This window comes from Camelus bactrianus, chromosome 7 (genome assembly GCF_048773025.1).
Source record: "Camelus bactrianus isolate YW-2024 breed Bactrian camel chromosome 7, ASM4877302v1, whole genome shotgun sequence".
NCBI classification, from domain to species: Eukaryota; Metazoa; Chordata; class Mammalia; order Artiodactyla; family Camelidae; genus Camelus; species Camelus bactrianus.
The window spans coordinates 33,563,369-33,583,349 of NC_133545.1; the positions used below are offsets into that span (position 1 = coordinate 33,563,369).

At 35.4% G+C, this 19,981-nt stretch overlaps 1 protein-coding gene across 19 annotated transcripts in view; it reads left to right on the forward strand.

Moving 5' to 3' along the window:
- IMMP2L (inner mitochondrial membrane peptidase subunit 2) overlaps positions 1–19,981 on the forward strand; it is a 937,771-nt gene that overhangs the window by 45,055 nt on the left and 872,735 nt on the right. For all 19 annotated transcript variants that reach the window (XR_012508114.1, XM_074367202.1, XM_074367215.1 and 16 more), the window contains one exon: positions 15,788–15,891. Coding sequence is in view for 18 of the 19 variants with exons in the window: in XM_074367202.1 (XP_074223303.1) it covers positions 15,788–15,891 (104 nt within the window). In the remaining variant the exon portion in view is untranslated. The remainder of the gene's footprint in view (positions 1–15,787; positions 15,892–19,981) is intronic.

Genomic DNA, 19,981 nt, shown 5'->3' on the forward strand with positions numbered 1-19,981 from the left:
GACCTTACAAACTGCTTTGTGACAAGCTCTGTAAATACTCAAGCTTGAGAACCTTTTTTTGTAGAGAGCTGCAGCTCTTGTGTAGGGCAAATTGTTGGGAGGTTTGCCAAACATGGGAGCTGCTTTTGCTTGAAAAATCCTGATTGCCTTGGTTTCCTAATAAGCTTTTGAATTCTAGCTTTTAGTATCTTTTAAAAATACACTTTTTATTCCCCATCCTTTTTTCTCTTGTCATTCACCATATGTTTATGCTAGTTTTAGCTTATTATCTTGTTTCAAATCTCATACCAGTTGTTATATAAATTTATAATTTTTTTGATTTTTCTTACTGATTTATAAACTTTGTTTTTATTTCTTTTTTAATAATTTTAATTTCATATTATCTTTCTATTTTATTACAACTTTTAAAATGTGTGTTCTGTGCTTTGTAGCTTTAAGAATGTTTACTTATCTTTTAATTTTTTTTGATATGTTTAGTTTATTTACTTTACCAGTTAATGTTTCCTTCCTTCCTTCCTTCCCCTTCCCTTTCCTTTTTCTTTTTTCGTTCTTTTTAAAATTTTCAATATAAACCATCTTTCATTTCTGTAGTTTTAAAAATGACCAACAGGAAGCACAGAGTGTCAGCTAAGAGAATGGCACTTAGAATGGGGGACTTGTTGATTTTTACAGTAATGGCTCCTCATTGATTTGTATGATTTCCTCCTACATTGAATCTGGCCGTGTGACTTGCTTTAGCCATGGGCATCAGCAGATGGTACTCAAATGGAAACTTGGTGAGCACTTGTGAACTGGGAACATGCAAGAAACACAGGCTATCCTGCTAGAGGGGAGAGTGGAGGACAAATGAGACATTCTGGCCAGTAACCCCCAGTTAAATGTCTGACATGTGAGTAGCGCCATCTTGGACTTTCCAACCCCATTTGAGCCCCAGATGATTGTAGCTACATGCGGCGCCACAGGAGAGACCTGCAGAAGATCTGCCCCACTGAGCAGAGCCCAGAATGCAGGATCGTGATCAAATAAATGGTTGTTCTTTTAAGACACAGTTTTAGAATGGTTTGTTATGCAGCAATAGGTAACTGAAGCAAAAATTGGTATTATTAATGAGGTGCTGCCATAACAAAACCCTCAAATACGTAGCATTGGTTATGGTGCTGCTGTAACAAAATCCTCAAATACATAGCAGTTGGGAGCTAGAAAAATGGTAAAGGGATTTTTGGCAAGGGCTTGAAAACTGACAAACAACTGTTACTGGGAGCTGGAAAGGGGTGAGGAAACTGTTATTGGGCATTGGAATGATGGTGTCTTGTTTTTATGGTATTGAAACAATTTTTAAAACTGTCACTTGCAGGGACTTAGAATATAGAATGTATGTACTGAATTTATGGATCTGGTTGAGGATCCAGGCAGAATATTGAAATTGGCAGTTTGCTTCTGATAGCTTTGTGCAGGGTATGGGAAGAGAGAATGAACTTAAAGCAGAAATGAGAGGAAATACAGGTGTCCAGGAATTTCTGTGTTGGAAAATTTCTGTTTCTTTAGTAGTCTCTGGCAGGCAAGAGATTCTCGAAGTAAGAAGTGGTCTGGGCTAGATATTGTTGATTGAAATAAAATTCATAACCTATAAGTTGAGAGTTATGTTTTATTTTGTGGACTTTCTGAGTATTCGAGCCTGGGAGGCAGCCTCTCAAATCTAAGAGACTGTTCCACCTAGGCAAGGGAGAAGCCAGGTTATAAAGAAGTTTTTGCAACAAAGACCAGGTAGTTGGGACATCAAAAAATTATTGTTAATTAAAGAAAACCAGATATCTCAAGTTAAGGAATTTAGCACTTTTCTATGTATGGGAAGGTGCAAAGCTGAGCTTATTGAAATCATTCCTTTGATGTGCACCTAGCCATCTAGGACCTGTTCTTCCACATCCTGAATTCCTTTAGGGGGCACTGCTAGGGGTGGCAGCAGAGGCTGGGCTGCCTGTTTGTCCACATCCTGAGTTCCCTCTGCTTACTGTTGGGGGTGGCAGTAGCAGCTGATGGCTTGATGTCCACAGCGTCATTTGCTTGCTGATATGGCTGGTGATATTTTTCATTCACAATATCAAATACTTTTTATTGAAACCTTAGGAAGATTTAAGATAGATTCTTTTAGCTAGATGGAAGAGATGATAAGATCATAAGAATTTAAGGGTTTTGTACACTACCAGCCTAACACCTCCAAATTAGAGAAAGATCTAGTTAGAAACAGTTACAGGTATAGTTTCAGGGAGAATGGAATGAACCTAAGCTAAATTTGATGAATAGGAAATCTTCGAAGTTTTAAGTGATTAGAATTGGCTTATAGTAAAAGGGATGGTCAGTTTTTTGAAAAGTGGCCTCTGGGCCCCAATTTACTATGAATAGGAGCATTTCTGTTTAAAAAGAACCCAAAAGCCCAAAGGACAGAGCAAAGAGCCAAGGAGAACAATAGAGTAGGAAACCATTCCAGGGAACAGAAATGGGCCCTTAATAAAAGAACATTTCTGTCCCTGGGGTAGGAGGCTGTGACAGTATCTGATGCTGGATTTTAGACTTGCTATGGACAAGTGACTTTTGTGTTTCTTCTATTCCTTTTTTAAAAATCTATTGTAGTTATCCTGCCCCTGTCTTTCCATTGTATGTTGTATGTTTGGGGGACAGATAATTTGTCTTTTTGCTTCATAAACTTCTGATTCAAGATGAGCTGCCTTCACATTGTACCCTAGGATCATCATCCATATTTGGAACTGATGCATATAAGAGGTAGTAGACTTTGATCCTTTTGCAAAAGTCAGAGGAGACTTTGGGGTTCCTGGGAAGGGTGACATCCATTTGCATGTGGGAGGGATATAATTCACTGGGAAGAGGGCAGAACTTTGGTAGATTGTTACATTAACATCCCCTCCTCTCCTCCCAACTCCCATGAGTCTTGCCTCTTGGGTCTCAAGCTCTTGTGTAGTCCCCTACCCTGACCCTTGGCTTGGCCATGTAACTCCTTTTGGCCAGTGGAAATACAGCAAACATGTAACCAGAGTCTTATTAGATCCCTGCACAGTGGAGCTTGTCCTCTGGGACCATCACTGTCTATGATTGTAGTCGCCTGAATGATCTCAGGTCAGACTAGCTGACTAACCATCTGACTAAGCGTGGCCTAAGTGCAGAATCAAGAGCATGTAATTGATTTTTCTTTTAAGTTTTGGAGTAGTTTGTTTTGCAGCAGTAGATGAGTAATATAAGGACTGTATGCTTTCATCCCTTTCATCTGCCGCAGTGCTTTTTGATTCCTTTCAATAGGCTCTTTGTTTCCTACATGGTTGAATCCTTTAAGTCATGTAATTCGGGATCCTGTGGACCAAAGTTTCTGTTAATAACCAGTTTTACTGCTAGAATGGGGGCTGATTTTTTTTATATGATTCAGTAGCAAGTTCAGCGATGAAGAGCTGAAGGATCTAAAATCCATGGTCTTCTCTTCATTCACAGATTTGTTAAGATATTGCACAAGTGAAGTGAATAGATTACTATGCACTGTACCTGTTTGGGAGTTTGGCCTCTTTGGAGTTATGTACACCTGGAGAGATCATCCACGCAGCCTCCTAAAAACCTTTTTTATTTGTTGAACCAACTTCTTTCTGTTGCTATATACCTTACTATGAACTTTTCTTCAGGGCAGGAGGACACATCAGAGAATAGTGGTTTCTTTTGGACAGTGCAGTGGAGAAAGAAGTACCAGTAAATAAGAAAGCCTCATTCAGTTTTATGAGGAACTTACAGATTCATTAGTATATAAATGTATCTTGGTGTCAGTACATACGTATCCATGTAGCTGGCCTATCTTTCCTATATTATTCTGTCTTCTTGTTAATATGTATGTTTATTTATATCAATTTAATATTTAATTAATTAATACATCATCTATTTCTTGTCATGATTATTTAGAACTATTAATTTGAATGGCTATCTCAATATCTGTTCTATTAGCAGGGAAATACCATACACATATTTAATGGTAGTGTTTTACAATTATTGCATTATTACATTGAACCAGAAAGTTTGCTGATATTAACCTTGCAGTCTAGTTAAGAGTGATTTGAATAAAGGAGATGGTTAAACACTAAAGAAATTGTTAAAGAAGAAAGCAGACTTCAAAAATAATTGTAATAAAAAGATAAAATTCAGATTCTTTTTTCCTATAAAAATTGGTTGCTTTGTTTTTATTCTAAAGCATTGGATTTTGATTGGAAAAAACTTGGAAGATATAGAAAAATACACAAAATAAAAATAATCCATACCACCTTCCAGAATTAATTACTTTTAAGATGTTATTGCATAATAATAATAGTTTAAAAGTATTGAATGATCAATGTGTTGTAGGCATTGTGGTATTCACTTTAAATATAATAATTTATTTAATATCCCGTGAAACCCTATGATGAAGGTACTTTTACTAACCCATTTTACAGATGAAGAAACAGGAGCAGAGAGATTAATTTGTTGAAGTGTAGATAGATTTAAGCCCAGGCTTTCGACTTCAAAGTTACATTTCTAAACCATTATAAATTCTTCTCATCCTTTTTTGTGGTTTTCCTTCCTTCTTTCCTTTTCTGTACCCCTCCCTCTCTCCCTTCCTCCCTTCTCTGTCTAAATTGGATGACATCAATTTGGCTTTTTTCAGTTTATCACACTTTTACCTAATTTATTTTGACAAACATGTCCAAATATCCTTAAATATTTCTCTGCAATGTGATTTTTAATGGCTTTTACAGTCCATATATTGTACTGTTTAACCATTGCTAATTTAAACAGTTTTCTATTATTGGTATTTATGTTGGCTCAGTTATTTACCTATTAAAAGTTATATATTGTGAACATCCTTGTACATATTTTGACTGTTTCCTCTGGATTGCTTTCTAAATATGACATTTCCAGGCCTAATGATAAGACCACTTTAAAGACTTTAGATACATTTTGGCAAATTACTTTTCAGACAGTTTCTAAAGATTTTGATTTGTACAAATGATACATGAGAGTGCCCTTAAAACTTTGATGTGTCCCTCCCTGTGCATAGGGAATATGATCAAAGATTAGGAGACTGAAAAATTAACAATTCACTATACTTCTAAGTTAAATTAAAATGGTATATGTCCATTTAAAAATTTTATGAATATAGCTTTAAAGGCTTGCTTTTTAAAGAAAAAGTAAGAAATTTTGTATCTACAGAAATACAAGTTATTTTTATGTGAATATAATTTCATGCAGAAATAACCAAAAGGAAGAGGAAAATACTCACCTCAATTTAAAGTGGGGAATGCTGAATAACCATAGGACTATAAATAAAGAGATGAGATTCGTACAAAGTTTTAAAAGGCTCTGAAATCTCTGAATAAAATGTGATTTGATTCACATCTGGATTTTCAAGGGTGAGGAACCCCACTGGGTTGCACAGTGCCTGACAGAGTTGGAATTTGGTAGTTTTTCAATGACAAAGGAATGAATGAATAAAAGAAAGCATGAATGAACTTTTATAAATTCACCTCTTAATAAAGATATCTTTTTTTTCTCTGTTGTCTTTTAAGTTAGACGAATAAAAATATATCTCTGCTTCAGCTCATGTGGGACCTATCCATGTGAGTAGGCTGTCAGGACCATCTATCTGGTCAAGATGGGGTGACCAGTCTAGGCCAGAGCTCTAACATGACTCTATGAAGGGGCTTTCCAGTGGGGACTTCATGATATCATGAGATGCTCCTGTGGGGAGCCTCTCGAAGCTGGGGCAGGTAGGAAGAGCTCATTATTCTATACTTTATGTGTCAGCTGTAATCAGGACTTACAAATTTGATAAGATGCTTTATGATTTGAATTTCTTCCTTTTAGCACTCAAGGATCATGTATGTGTGACTCTGTAGGTTTTTTAATCACCTTTTCAGGTTAAGGGCCCTGAGGCCAAAAGTTTGAATAATGTTTGAATTAGATGAATGGTCATTATAGGGGTGCAAGAATTAAGGGGTATGGGTAATAAGTACCCTTCACCTGGAGAGAATGCTCCCCTTCTAACTTAAAGCTTCATGCAGACTTGGGTACAGTGTAGTCCATTTTATTATGCATGACTAGTAAGACAAATCTGAGAAATCTGGAAGCCATGCAAACAACAGAGACCCCTAAATAGTAAAAGAAAGAAGATGGCATTTTAGACCATTTTATGCATGTTCTTTCAAAGGTATGGTATCTAATAATCATCGTATAATCAGAATATACATTTATTTTAACTCTTCTTCATGCTTCCTGGACAGTGCTGCAGTGTAAAATATTTAAAACAAAGTGCTATTTCAGTTGCTTCTCTTACTTTAACTAATAGTTCTCCTTCCCACCCCAACACTAATCATTTCTCTGAAATAATGGTTCCTCAAAAGAAGTCTCCAGGGCTACTGCTGGTTCCTAATGACTGCAACTGGGGACCATCTCATTGAAAAGCACAAAATTTACTATTTAAACATTTTAGATTGCATACAGTCAGGGTGAGTGTTGTTCTTTATAGGTCTGAAAAGGTTGACAACAGTGCTCCCAAAGAAGTGAGGTTAAAACCACACTTTGTTGGTAGATTATAGATAGTGAATTGTGGTGGTAGACTTTTTTTTTTAATTAAAAAGTGAATGAGAAAATAAATAAATAAGAAATTTATAGGAAAAAACAAAACCAGAACAATATTATTTACTGATGGATGGCTGTGGCTAAATCTTACAAGGTGAGAAATCTATCATGTGTCTGTTTAATTCTCTAGAGGAGTTTTATTTTCCTAAATTAAGACATAGATTTCCCCCAAACTGTCATATAATTTGAGCTTAGACACAAACTGAGAATTTGGATATGTTGACAACAATATTTGTTTGTAGGAGGAATAAAAATCCTTCAGCATAGGATTTTCTTTGATCAGAAAGGATGTTAAAGCTCAACTTGTGTGTCATATGTGTTTCAAAAGCAGGTTTGATATCTGCTATTTCAAGCTTTCGTATAGCTTATAAAATATCTGTTGAAATCTGCTTACTTACACTGTCTTTCTTAGAGGGAATGATGTAGTACTTAGGTCAGAGCAAAGCATCTAACCTCTTTTTAATGTAACTTAAAATTGTTCCAAAAAAAAAAAAAAAAACAAAACCCAAAACAAAAGAGAAAATCATAATCTCATCTACGAGAGCTAAGAACTTAGATTTTTAAAGTATAACTTTATATATGTATGTATATGTGTTTATGTTTTAAAAATGATTATTAAAAAGATAATGAGAGTGATGTTTCTGTGGAAGATATTTTTAACTAAGTAGTTGTCCACATTAAAAAATTGTATTAATTCCTAGAGGCAGCACTATTGAGATTCAAAATAAAAGTATGCTTACTTTACTTTTTTAGATGAAATGAAACAGTGCACCAAGAATTAAGAAATGGAGGGGCAGAATTTTCAACCTGAAGACTTCCAGTTTAGTATAGGCATATCTTGGAGGTATTGTGAGTTCGGTTTCACACCACCACAATATAGTGAATATTGCAATAATGTCACATGAATTTTTTTGCTTCCCAGTGCATATAAAAGTTATGTTTACACTATACTGTAGTCTATTAAGTGCAATAGCACTGTGTCTAAAAATAACAATGTACATACCTTAATTGAAAAATACTATTGCTAAAAGATGCTAACCAGCTTCTGGGCCTTCAGTGAGTCATAATCTTCTTGCTGGTGTAGGACTGTGCCTCATTGTTGATGGCTGCTGACTGATCAGGGTGGTGGCTGCTGAAGGTTGAGGTGGCTGTGGCAATTTCTTCAAATGAGGCAAAAATGAAGTTTGCTGCATCAGTTGACTCTTTCATGAACGATATCTCTGGAGCTTGCAGGGTTGTTTGATGGCATTTTACCCACGGTAGAACTTCATTCAAAATTGGAGTCAGTACTCTGAAACCCTGCACTACTGTATCAACTAAGTTTATGGAATATTCTGAATCCTCTGTTGTCAGTTCAACAGTCTTCACATCATTTCCAGCAGGAGTAGGTTCCACCTCCATGAACCACTTTCTTCGCTCATCAGTAATAAGCAACTCCTCATTCACTCAAGTTTTATCACGAGGTTGCATTAATTCAGTCACATCTTCAGGCTCTACTTCTAATGCTCGTTCTTTTGCAATTTCTATCACATCTGCCGTTAATTCTTCCACTGAAGTCTTAAACCCCTCAAACTCATCCATGAGGGTTGGAATCAACTTCTTCCAAGCTCCTGTTAATGTTGACATTTTGACCTCCTCCTATGAATTACAAATATTCTTAATGGCATCTAGAATAGTGAATTAATTCTAGAAAGTTTCAGTTTACATTGCCCAAATCAATCAAAGAAATCATTATCTATGGTATCTATAGCTTCATAAAATGTAACTCTTAAGAAATAAGGCTTGAAAGTTGAAATGACTCCTTGATCCATGGGCTGCAGAATGGGTGTTGTATTAGCAGGCATGAAAACAACCTTAGTTTTGTTGTCTATCTCCATCAGAGATCTTAGGTGACCAGGTACATTGTCAGTGAGCAGTAATATTTGGAAAGGATTTTTTTTCCCCCCCTGAGCAGTAGATCTCCACAGACCTTAAAATATTCAGGAATCCATTTTGAAAACAGATATGCTGTCATCCAGGCTTTGTTGTTCCATTTGTAGAGCAGAGGTAGAATAGATTTGGCATAATCCTTAAAGATCATACAATTTTCAGAGTGGTAAATGAACACTGGCTTCAACTTCAAGTCACCAGCTGCATTAGCCCCTAGCAGGAGAGTCAGCCTGACCTTTGAAGTTTTGAAGTCAGACATTGACTTGTCCTCGCTAGTTATGAAATTCCTAGATGGCATCTTCTTCCAATAAAGGGCTGTTTCATCTACATTGAAAATCTGCTGCTTAGTGTGGCCACCTTCATGGATAATTTTAGCTAGATCTCCTGGATAACTTGCTGCAGTTTCTACATCAGCACTTGTTGCTTCACCTTGCACTCTGATGTTAGAGAGACAGCTTCTTTCCTTAAACCCCATGAACCAGCCTCTACTAGCTTCAAACTTTTCTTCTGCAGCAGCTTCTCCTCTCTCAGCCTTCATAGTATTGAAGGGAGTTAGAGCTTTGCTCTGGATCTATCTTTGGCTTAAGGGAATGTTGTGGCTGGTTTGATCTTTTATCTAGACCACTAAAACTTTATCCACATCAGCAATGAGGCTGTTTCACTTTCTTATCATCTATGTGTTCACTGGAGTAGCACTTCTAATTTCTGTCAAGAACTTTTCCTTTGCATTCACAATTTGGCTAACCGGCCTAAGAGGCCTATCTTTCAGAAATTCTTGGCTTCCCATATGCCTTCCTCACTAAACTTAATCATTTCTAGTCACAAGAGAAACTTGTGACTCTTACTTTCACTTGAACGCTTAAAGGCCATTGGAGGGTTATTCATTGACCTAACTTCAATGTTGTTATGTCTCAGGGAATTGGGAGGTCAGAGAGCTGGGGGAATGGCCAGTGGATGGAGCAGTCAGAACACACACAATGCTTATTGATTAAATTTGCTATCTTGTATGGGCACAGTGTGTGGTGCCCCCAGTTACAATAACTTCAAAGATTACTGATAACAGATCACCATAACAAATATAATAATAATGAAAATGTTTGAAATATTACTAGACTTACGAAAACATAGAGCACAGGGGCACAAAGCGAGTATATGCTATTGGAAAAATAGAGCTGGTAGAGTTGCTTGACGCCGGGTTGACAGAAACCTTTAATTTGTAAACAGTGCAACATCTGTGAAGCACAGTAAAGGAGGTATGCCTGTATTTAACAGGATTAACATTCAGGACAGTTTGTAAAGGCTTAATCTTATCTTGAATCTTGTGGGAACAATACTGTGACTTTGATTTTGTTTTGCTTTGTTCTGTTGTCATCATTATCATATTATTTGTTGACTTGTGTCTTGTACTGTTAAGAATATTTCCTGGATCCTGTCATTTAATTCTTTTTATTTTTTATTTGAAGTACAGTCAGTTACAATGTGTCAATTTCTGGTGTACAGCACAATGTCCCAGTCATGCATATATATACATATATTTGTTTTCATATTCTTTTTCATTAAATGTTATTATAAGATATTGAATATAGTTCCCTGTGCTATACAGAAGAAACTTGTTTTTTCTTAAATCTATTTTTATATATAGTGGCTAACATTTGCAAATCTTGAATGCCCAAATTTATCCCTTCCCACTCCCTCATTTAATTCTTATAGCAACCCTTTGAGGTAGGTGGTACTGCAGTCTATACTTTAAAGATGTGGAAATGAGGTTTAGAAAGGTTAAATAATTTGTGTAAGGTAATCTGGCTAGTAAGGAAATGGAGCCAGGATTTGAAGTTTTCTCTAGATCAAAGGCTATCCAAAGGGCTTCTCTAAGTTGTTTGATTTTTAACCCTAGTACTCCATGGTAGAAGCCAAGGAATAGACTGAGTGTGAGAATGCAAATCATTGAAGAAAAGAAGGACAGAGCAGCTGTTGAGTTTATTTACTTCTTTGTCAGTAATCGCAATGACTAGCAGTGTTTTTTCTCCTTACTCCTGGAAATCTCCTTGACTGCTAGCAGGGACATCTGACACAGTCACACATTTTGAGATACAGGTAGAAGCTCCTAGATTAAATATTCTCTGAGGTTTCTTATTTCAAAACACTTTATTATTTTCAGATGGTTATAATTTTGATGTAGTCTCTGGGAATCTAGGATTTAAAATATTAACAGCATGACAAGAAAATATAAACTCTCTGGATACATTGGGTTCCTAAAGTTTATGACTTTTAATTTAGATTTCATGTGTATAACTTATTTGATTTGAAAAGATTGTTTGCTCTGTCTGATACAAACTGCCATTCCCACAAGGAAAAACAAGATGTAAAATTTCTAAGACATAACATGGTTTACTAATTTTTCTAAAATTGCATCATCCAAATGAGGTTTTCTTTATTTCGTATACAAATTTTTCATTTTGAAGTTAGTGAATTCTTTTTCTCATTAAAAGTTGTTTTAGGAAACTCAGGAAATAAAGTGTTATTTTCTTTTTAAAATAATTTTTAATTGAAATACAAACAACTGTGGTTTTTATAGTGCTGTGGAACAATTCCCCAATTAAAGAAGGTTTTTTCTTTGTGAAAAGTGTTATTCATATTCATGTTATTTATATTTATAAATGAACTGTAAAGAGAAAATTTTATACTGTTGTGATTAGCATTATTTCATTATGGATACTTCTAAAGCACTGTTCAACTTTATTCCTGTTGCTTAAATTGCCTACTTGATCCAACACAAAAGATTTCTTACTATACTTACTCATCAAAGAGAGTATATTTTTATTGAAAGAGATATGTACGTTGTTTAGATAATGTACATTGCTTGGGAAACTTTTAAATACGTTTTCAGATACCTTTAATTTTTTACACTTTAAAGTATAGAAATACTGTTTTCTGGCCACTGTTCTGGGGTTGGGCATACAAAAATAAATAAAATAATGGTTCTTGCAATTGAGAAACTTGCAGTTGGGTGAAAGAGTCATATGTATAGGCAGATACCTATAGTAAAGTTTTAAGAACTATTGCTGAAGTTTATCCAGATTGCTAAGGGAGCACACATGGGAGAATGATTAATTTACCCTTTGGAGGAAAGGAAAGGTAAAAGAACACTCTGTTGTTTCCTTTATAAAATCAAGCAAGATCTTTCAGGTATTGACTGATGATTCTAGTATTTTACTGCTTGAAATTAGACATGCTTCCTTCTGGGATTTTCTTTTTCTTTTGCATAAATCTTTTGTTTGCAGTGCATTACCTTTTGGTTCTAACAATTAATTTTAGAAAAATTGGTGGGTGATTGATTCTGTAAGAAAGATGAATGCAAATGTCAGGATTTGAATTTATGAAGATTCTTTTGTCCTTAGTCATGGAGCACCAGGATGTGATTACCTAATTTCTACAAGGGAACTTCAGGTGTTTGTTTGTTTGTTTGTTTTAAAGCTTCAGAGAGAGAGGTCACCATCATCTGAGCTGGGCTTTGAAAGATAAAGAAAAATAGAATTTTTCCAATTAGGGAAAAGGCATTCTAGGAAGAGGGAAAGTCTGATGATAGGTGACTCAAAGAGAGAGTTAGAAATTGAGGATGACTCAAGAGTATTCTAGTATGGGGGATAGGGTAAATGGTGACACTGTTAACTATGGAGGGAATATAGAAGTATAATTTGGGGCTAGAATATGCTCTCTGTTTTGGGCATGTTAATTTGGGGAGTCTTTGAGAATTTCCTTAATTGATTTGTTTTTCTTCTTTCCACTAAAATTTATTAATCACTTATGTGCCCATGTGTCAAGAACACAGGCATAAGAAATAATCTGTTCTCAAAACGCTTATACTCTTGGAAAGAGAGACAATTCAATAATTATAATACGTACTTGAAACTGCTGTCATGGAAACAATCACAGGTTGTGATGGGGAGCTTGGGAGTTTTGATCTGACTGAAGAGGGAATACGGAGGAGAGGGGAGGAGTGACAAGAAAGGATTCCTGTGAGGTTGCCTCATGGGATTCAAGTGTTTTTTGAAAGTATGAGTTAACAGATGGTGGGAAGGTGGAAATAGAGGGAAACATTTCAAGCAGGAATATTTGCTCATACGATGCCTTGGGAGTGTGAGGAAATAACCCGTGTCTAGAGCTCTGCTTGTGGTTGAGTTTAACGAATAAGAACTATTAAGTGGGGATTGGTAGGGTCCTGCAGAGCATGTGTGTCGTGATTTTTATGTTGAAGACAGTCATGGTGGTAGTGTTGGGAAGCTAGCAAAGGATTTTAAGTAAGGGAATGACTTGTCTGGATGAGATGCCCAGCAACTAGTTAGAATTATGTGCTAGAATCTCAGAAAACGCAGTCGGGGTTAGAGTGTAAATTTAACCAGGGTCCCAGTAATGGATAAAAAGTGCTTCCTGCTTAGTTCTGGAGGCAGACAGGTAAATAAAAATGATGTGACAGCATGCTAAGTGCTGTAGTAGGAGGTACTATGGATTGAGTATGGGGAGGAGGAAGTGGTTTGGGATTATGCATTTAAGAGTCATAGGTATATGGGTGGTATTTGCAACTGAGAATACTGATGAGATTTTCTAAGGAAATAATTTAAAGACAGAGATGAAAGAATTGAAGGTAGAATTCCAGAAAAAAAGCAACCTTCATAGAATAATGGTTAGAGAAGAATTATCTAAAGCTATAATTTTAGCACTATGGATTACAACTTAGTAGGTTACAAAACCAGTAATAGTGGGTGGGAAATTAATATGGTTGGTTATAGACATAATTTTAAAAACATAGATTAGGAAAGAATAGAAAAATATCAGGGTATACATAGTAAAGGTAATTACTGTTTTGTGAGATTTTGCTCAGATGTGTGTTTGTGCATGTGTGTATTGAGTACAGTGTAAAGTGCATTTCTTACGAATTGTAATCACCAACTTTTGAAAACCAATAAAAGAGACTCTGAAAGAGCAGTTGGAAGAATTAAATCACTTTTATTCTTCACTACTCTGATGACAAGGAAAAGAAATGGACCCAGTGAAAGTGCAGTGGGAAGATTTTCTCTTTATGGTGCAGGTGGTCTTTCTCTAGGCTACCTTTGCTGTATCAGTTACATAGGAAGGAAAATAGAAAGAAATAAGGGAAAAGGACTTGCAAACGCTGAAATCAAAGACAGAGAGGGAGAGGAAGAGAGAGAGAGAGAGAGAATATGAATGAGAAATATGGATGAGAGAGAATAAACCCCATTGGAAGGCTAACTCTTAGCCTAACCCAACTATGTGATGGCTAAAACTCATTTCCCTTGCACCATGGCCCAACAAAACCCCATGGATTTATCCTGCCATATCAACTCTGTTCCATATTAGGGATGAAGCCAGGGAGAAACCTGGGAAGATACAAAACTACCTCTAATTAAAATTGTGATTTTGTAATATCAGTAATAGAAGTTTGAGAGTTTAAGTATGGGTCAAGAACTTTAAATGCATGATCTTACCAAGTAAGTTAATATTTGTAAAGCCTTAGAGCAATGTCTTGCACATAGTAAGCACTCGGTAAGTATTAGCTATTATTATTCAATTACTAATTAGGGAATAGTTACTAAATATCACCATTTTACTAGTAAGGAGATTGAAGCATAATAAATAAAGTTAAGTAACTTGCTCAAGATCACATAACTAGAAAGAAATGGAATGGTTTTTGAGTTGAAGGTGAGAGACTGATTAGTACAGGTATATGATGAATTATATGATGATTGGTGCTTGAAATACGGAAAAGATGGACCGTAAGTAAAAGACATTATGAAGGAAAAAGTCCCTTTAGCTGGATGACTGGTTGGATTTGAAGTAAAAAGATAAGTAAGATTTTAAGTTGGTTGACTGGGAAAGTGGTAAATAGGATGTAAGAGAATGAGAAAGAAAACTTTTTTTGGTAGGAAATGATGACAAATTCCATTTAATCATGGTGAATTTTATAGTAGTCAAGTGAAGTGATGAGCAGTGACTCCAAAACTAAACTTAGAGATACTCAGGCATTATCACATAAAGTTGCTGGTAAAAGCTGTAGGAGTGTTTGAGATCTCCAAGGATGACAGATATTTCTTGGCCACAAAAAATCTGGAGATTGAAAGTAAGGTCATGATAATAGCCCCCACACAAAATTTCTACAGCCTCGCCCACATTTGCTTTGTAGAAAATCCACAAGTAGTTCCAGAAATCTTTAAAAAAGAGTATGTCACCACTGCTGTTGGCTGGCATCCACTGCTTTGCTGGGTCCCTCCTGGGTTGCCGTGGCTATGTCTCCTCTTGCTGCCACCACCTGCAAAAGCGAAGAGCTATACTTATGGTTTGGTACTTTTCCCACCACCACAGAAATTGCTGTTTCCCCTCATGACCTTCTCAGAGGCCTTGGGGAGTCACTGGTGAAAATATTCTCCTAGATTTTCTTACTCTTTTGTCCCTCACTTCCACCTCAGGTATGTTGACTTCATAGTTTCCCGATCAATTTTTTTTTTTTTTCTGCCTAGATGCTTTCTGACCTTCAGATGAATTCTTACCCAAAATGTTTCTTAGTTCCTGCCCCATCCATCCTCAGCATACCTAGACTTGTCTGAATCCTAGGGTGAAGGCTTCTTATTAAGCTTAAACTGGGACCAGGACCCTTGATGCATGCTCTTCAGAGAAAAGAGAGGTCAAAGTAGGAAATTCCCATGTTTTCCAAGATTGTCCCATCACTGTTTCTTCTGGTCCCTTCACTTCTTCATATGGTTACTTTACTGGTTGATTTGAGATTATTTCTGTTTTTCCCCAGATGGAACAATGCTGTGTATTACTGTGGAGTTAGAGCTTGTCTGAATATTCTGTTGGGAGGTTTGATTGACTTCGCCTCTTAATTCTTCTTAAAGCTTTCCAGATCTCTTTATTGGAGTTTAGTAAAGATTTGAATATCTAACACATTTTCCTTTCAAATAAGTATTGGTATTATCTTTTTTTTTTCCTGGTTCACCTGTGAAGAATCGCAGTGAGCCTTTTTGAAAATTCATCATTTGCAGTTATTTTAGAACAGCAATTTATTGAAAGCTACTATATTAAAAATGTTTTATTGCACTGCGCTATAGCTATGAAGTGCAGGGAACCATGAAGATTGAAAAAATACAAATGATAAATGTGTCTCTTTCTTCTTATTTTTTAGCCATCTTTAAATCCTGGGGGGAGCCAGTCATCTGATGTGGTACTTTTGAACCACTGGAAAGTGAGGAACTTTGAAGTACAACGTGGTGACATTGTGTCATTAGTGTAAGTAAATCAGAAGTTACAATACTTGTATAATAGATTATTTATAAAAATCTGAGTTAACTAGTAATTTAATGTTTATACCATATTGTCAATTATTAAATTAATAGGTCCATTTAAAATGTAATGCATTTAAAAATCAATTTTAAAATGTGACAGTGCTATTAAAAAGGATTTTTTTATACTTAAAATATGTCAGTTGATTGACATACTTGAATTTGGCAAAATGTGGTTAATGAAATGTTGACTAGAAATTATTGTACTGATGATCTAGAGTACATGTATTTGGTATTTGGGTTATTTTGAAATTTTGCATCTTGGAAGCCACTATCATATTACTCTCATGGTTAATGAGCTTGTGTAGCTACAAAATATTTCCAGAAGATGATAATTGTGACATGAAATTCAGTGACAATTGTTTTTTATGAGTAATTTAACTGAAAAGAAGGAAGTTTGGAAGACTAGTAGACTGGAGGCTTGTGTTTGGGGCCAAAAGGTGGCACTGTTTCTCTGTTAAAGTATTATGACTGGTCAGGAACAAAAATTTCATTCTAATCTTAATATAGAAAAGGAACGTCAAAGTGTACATAATTGACAAAATGAAATAATACATAGTCCAAGTAAATGCTTCAGTGGTTTAGATTTGAGATTTGTTTGTTTATTTTAAAAGTAGATTCACACTGAGAAGACTGCAACAGAACTTGCCTAATTTCTACTATTTATAAAAATGTTCTAAAATGATTTCCTGTTATGCTGGTTAGTGCATTGGGGTAGCAATTAATGTAGCAGTACTATCATTTGTTTTAATAGTAAAATCCTACTGTTTGGTGAAGACTTCCAACTTATATTTCTGATTCTTGAGTTGAAATGATTCTTTCTTGTTGGGAGATAATTTATAATCATTTGGTAAAAGCAAAATGTTATCTACTTGCTCATACTTACCTTTGGCTAGTGCTTTGTGGAAATAGGTATTTTCTAAATGTGTCTCTGTCAAGCCTGTTCTACCAAGATTTATTTGAAAACGTATTAACTAAATCTGGTTAGTAACTAATGAAATAAATAAAATTGAGTGGAGTTTTGTTTGGCAGAGCCCCAAGGATGAGGATTAAATGCTTCTCATGTTCTTAAGTGCTTTCTTTAATATTAACCTACTCTCTGGAGTATACTTTTACTTTGTCATTCAGGCTACTGTTTCTGCAACCTCTTTAACAACCTTTCCATGCTGGGTTAGCCTGTTGTGCACTCATTATTCTTTTGCCTTTGGTTTGACAAGGTTGCATCCTCACTTAGTCGGTGATGGAGAGGATACTCACCCAAGTGAAAGAGGTCACACTGTAAGCAGACAATTGTGCAGTGTTTTTTTTTCCCCATGAGAAACATGCTGACTATCTGTAACCAAGTGAATTTGAATAGGTAATTGGAAAAAAAAAGGCTCCTTGAAATTCAGGGTTGTACAGGTCCATAAAAGTACCCTAGCATATCACAGACTATGTAAAAAAGAGAACGCTATTCTTTTCTGTAAATATTTAAATGATTGGTATTTATTATATAAATTAATTTCAAAAACAGTATATTCAAATTGAGGTTGATAAATTATGGCTACTTCGGCTGATCTGTATTTTTAATGAGTTAATTATGTGCTATATCTCTGTCATGTACAAATAACAGATTTTGTTTCATAATGCTTGTTGCTAGCAGGAGCTATTTACATATAAGAATGCTTAGTGATTGGTATCATATAACAACAAATAATCATTAAGCAGTAATTGTTGCTTTCTGTCGAGGAACAAAAAGTCATACTAAAATCGTCTTTAGCATGATGTAATACAGTGAAAGACACTGTTTAAAGTTTTTAATTTTATGAGCAAAAATGCTTTCTAGACACATGTCCTTACATTAGAATATCCTATCTATGTAAGAAATGTGTGACTAATACAGAAATGCATGACTAAATTTTGAATTTATGGCTAAATATAAAATATATGATACAAATTGTTGTGATTAATACACTTCATTGATACATAAGTAATCTTTGGAAAGAAGGTAGTATGACAGTTTATATTTTAAATTATCCTGGGACAGTGTTTTATGTATTCAGAGTATGTGGAAGTGCAGCATTTCTACTATAATATTATCTATGCATTTCTGGAAAACTTTGTTGCAAATTCATACTTAAATTACTGGGCTTATGCATCTTTGTAATCAGAGCACTAATGAAAAGAATAACACTTCCAATAAAAATTATAGCACCATTTAAAAGATATATGAACTTTCTAATAAATAAACACTGCAGTAAATGTTGGGTTTTACTTAAGAAAGATGAAGGTAGCTTGATGGAAGGTGATCTAAGGAAGGGTTGAGGTTGTCTGTGTTTGTAAGGGCAAGTGGCATTATCATCAGAGGTTACAAGTAGAGAAGAGATTACAAGCTTTGTAAAAATGTACTGATCCCAGAGATGTACGCTTGGCTCATTGTTTTGTGTTACTTTGTTTTATTTACTTATTTATAACTTTACTATTTTTTGAATAAAGATCCAGGTTAACCTTGCAACAGGCACTTCTAAGAGAAAGGTTGAATGTTTAATACTGATTCCTTCCTAGCTTGCTGCCATTAGTGTACTTAGCCTTCAGTTGCTCTTATTAATGAAGTAAACCATTAATGATCTGGGAAGAAAATCAGATGTGAACCAATGCAGCTTCTGCTTTATACTGAAATTGTTTCTCTATTTAGCAGTTGCGTATGAACTAATTTGTGTTGCAAGAACACAAGATGTAGCAGAGCAGATTGTCTCTTCTACTGCAAGAAATTTCGCTCAGAGCCTAGTGACCAAGGCCATTTCCTAAAGCAAAGAAGATTTGGGTGGGGGAGGGGTGTATATTGGAATACACTTCTTTGCATCTCTTCCTTATCTTTTCCTGTCACTTTCTGTAAAAGGTTGGTGGTATCAGTGGAGCTATCGGTTAAGCACATTATTCAGTAATGTTGTGACAAAGGTATATTTATTTAATAGCATTACTGGTCACACAAAACATTATTTGGTGTCATCAAGTCCTCAATATTACTGAGTGTATCTGCAAACTAATAATGGTGATTAAGGTAGATTGTCCATACTTTGGAATTGACCTTTCATTAGCCTGTGTGATGGCCTTATTACCATAGACTTAACATAAGTAGCACTATTTTCTCCTGATACAGCAATAAACAGTTCCATTGGGACAGAAGTTTCTTCATAATAAAGTTTCAAATAATCACATGTAAAAGTGTTTTAACTTTTGGTTTTGAAATATTATTAGACTTAAAGACAAGTTGTAAAAATAGTATAGAGAGTTCCCATATATCACCTAATATTTTTTTCCAGCTTTATTAAGGTAAAATAGACAAAATGGTTAGTTTTTTTTCTCCTTTTTCAGAAAAATTGTAAGATGTTTTAAGTGTACACTGGGATGAATTGATATATGTATGCATTCTGAAAAAAAATTCCCCTCCTCAAATTAATTAACACGACCATGACCTATTTACCTTTTGTGTGTGTGAACATTTAAGTCCTACTACTCTCTTAGCCAATTTCAATTATATAATACAGTGTTATTAACTATCACCACCACATTATGCATTAGCTCCTCAGACCTTATTCATCTTATAACCCCCTAATATTAAAATTGTATACAACCGTAGTACAATTATGGAGATCTGGAAACTGACATTGATACAATACTGTTAACTAATCTACAGACCTTATTTGAATTTCATCTTTTCCCACCAATGTCCTCTTTCTAGACCAGGATCCTACCTAGGATCCTATGTTTCAGTTTTAATTTTCATGTCTCTCTAGACTCTTCTAATCTTTGATAGTTCTTCGGTCATTCTTTGTCTCTTTTGACCTTGACACTTTTGAAGCATTCTGGCCAGTTATTTTGCAGAATAGTCCTTTTTAGTGTTTGAGGGTCAGTCTTTCTCCAAATGGGGAAGCATTGCTGTTGCTGGTAGTTGCTGGGGAAGCTGTGGCAGTGGTAACAGTTGGGGAGGTGGATGAGACAGGGACGAGGAGAAGGAAATTTTCAGGCACAGGTCTTTTTAACTTTTCGGGACCACA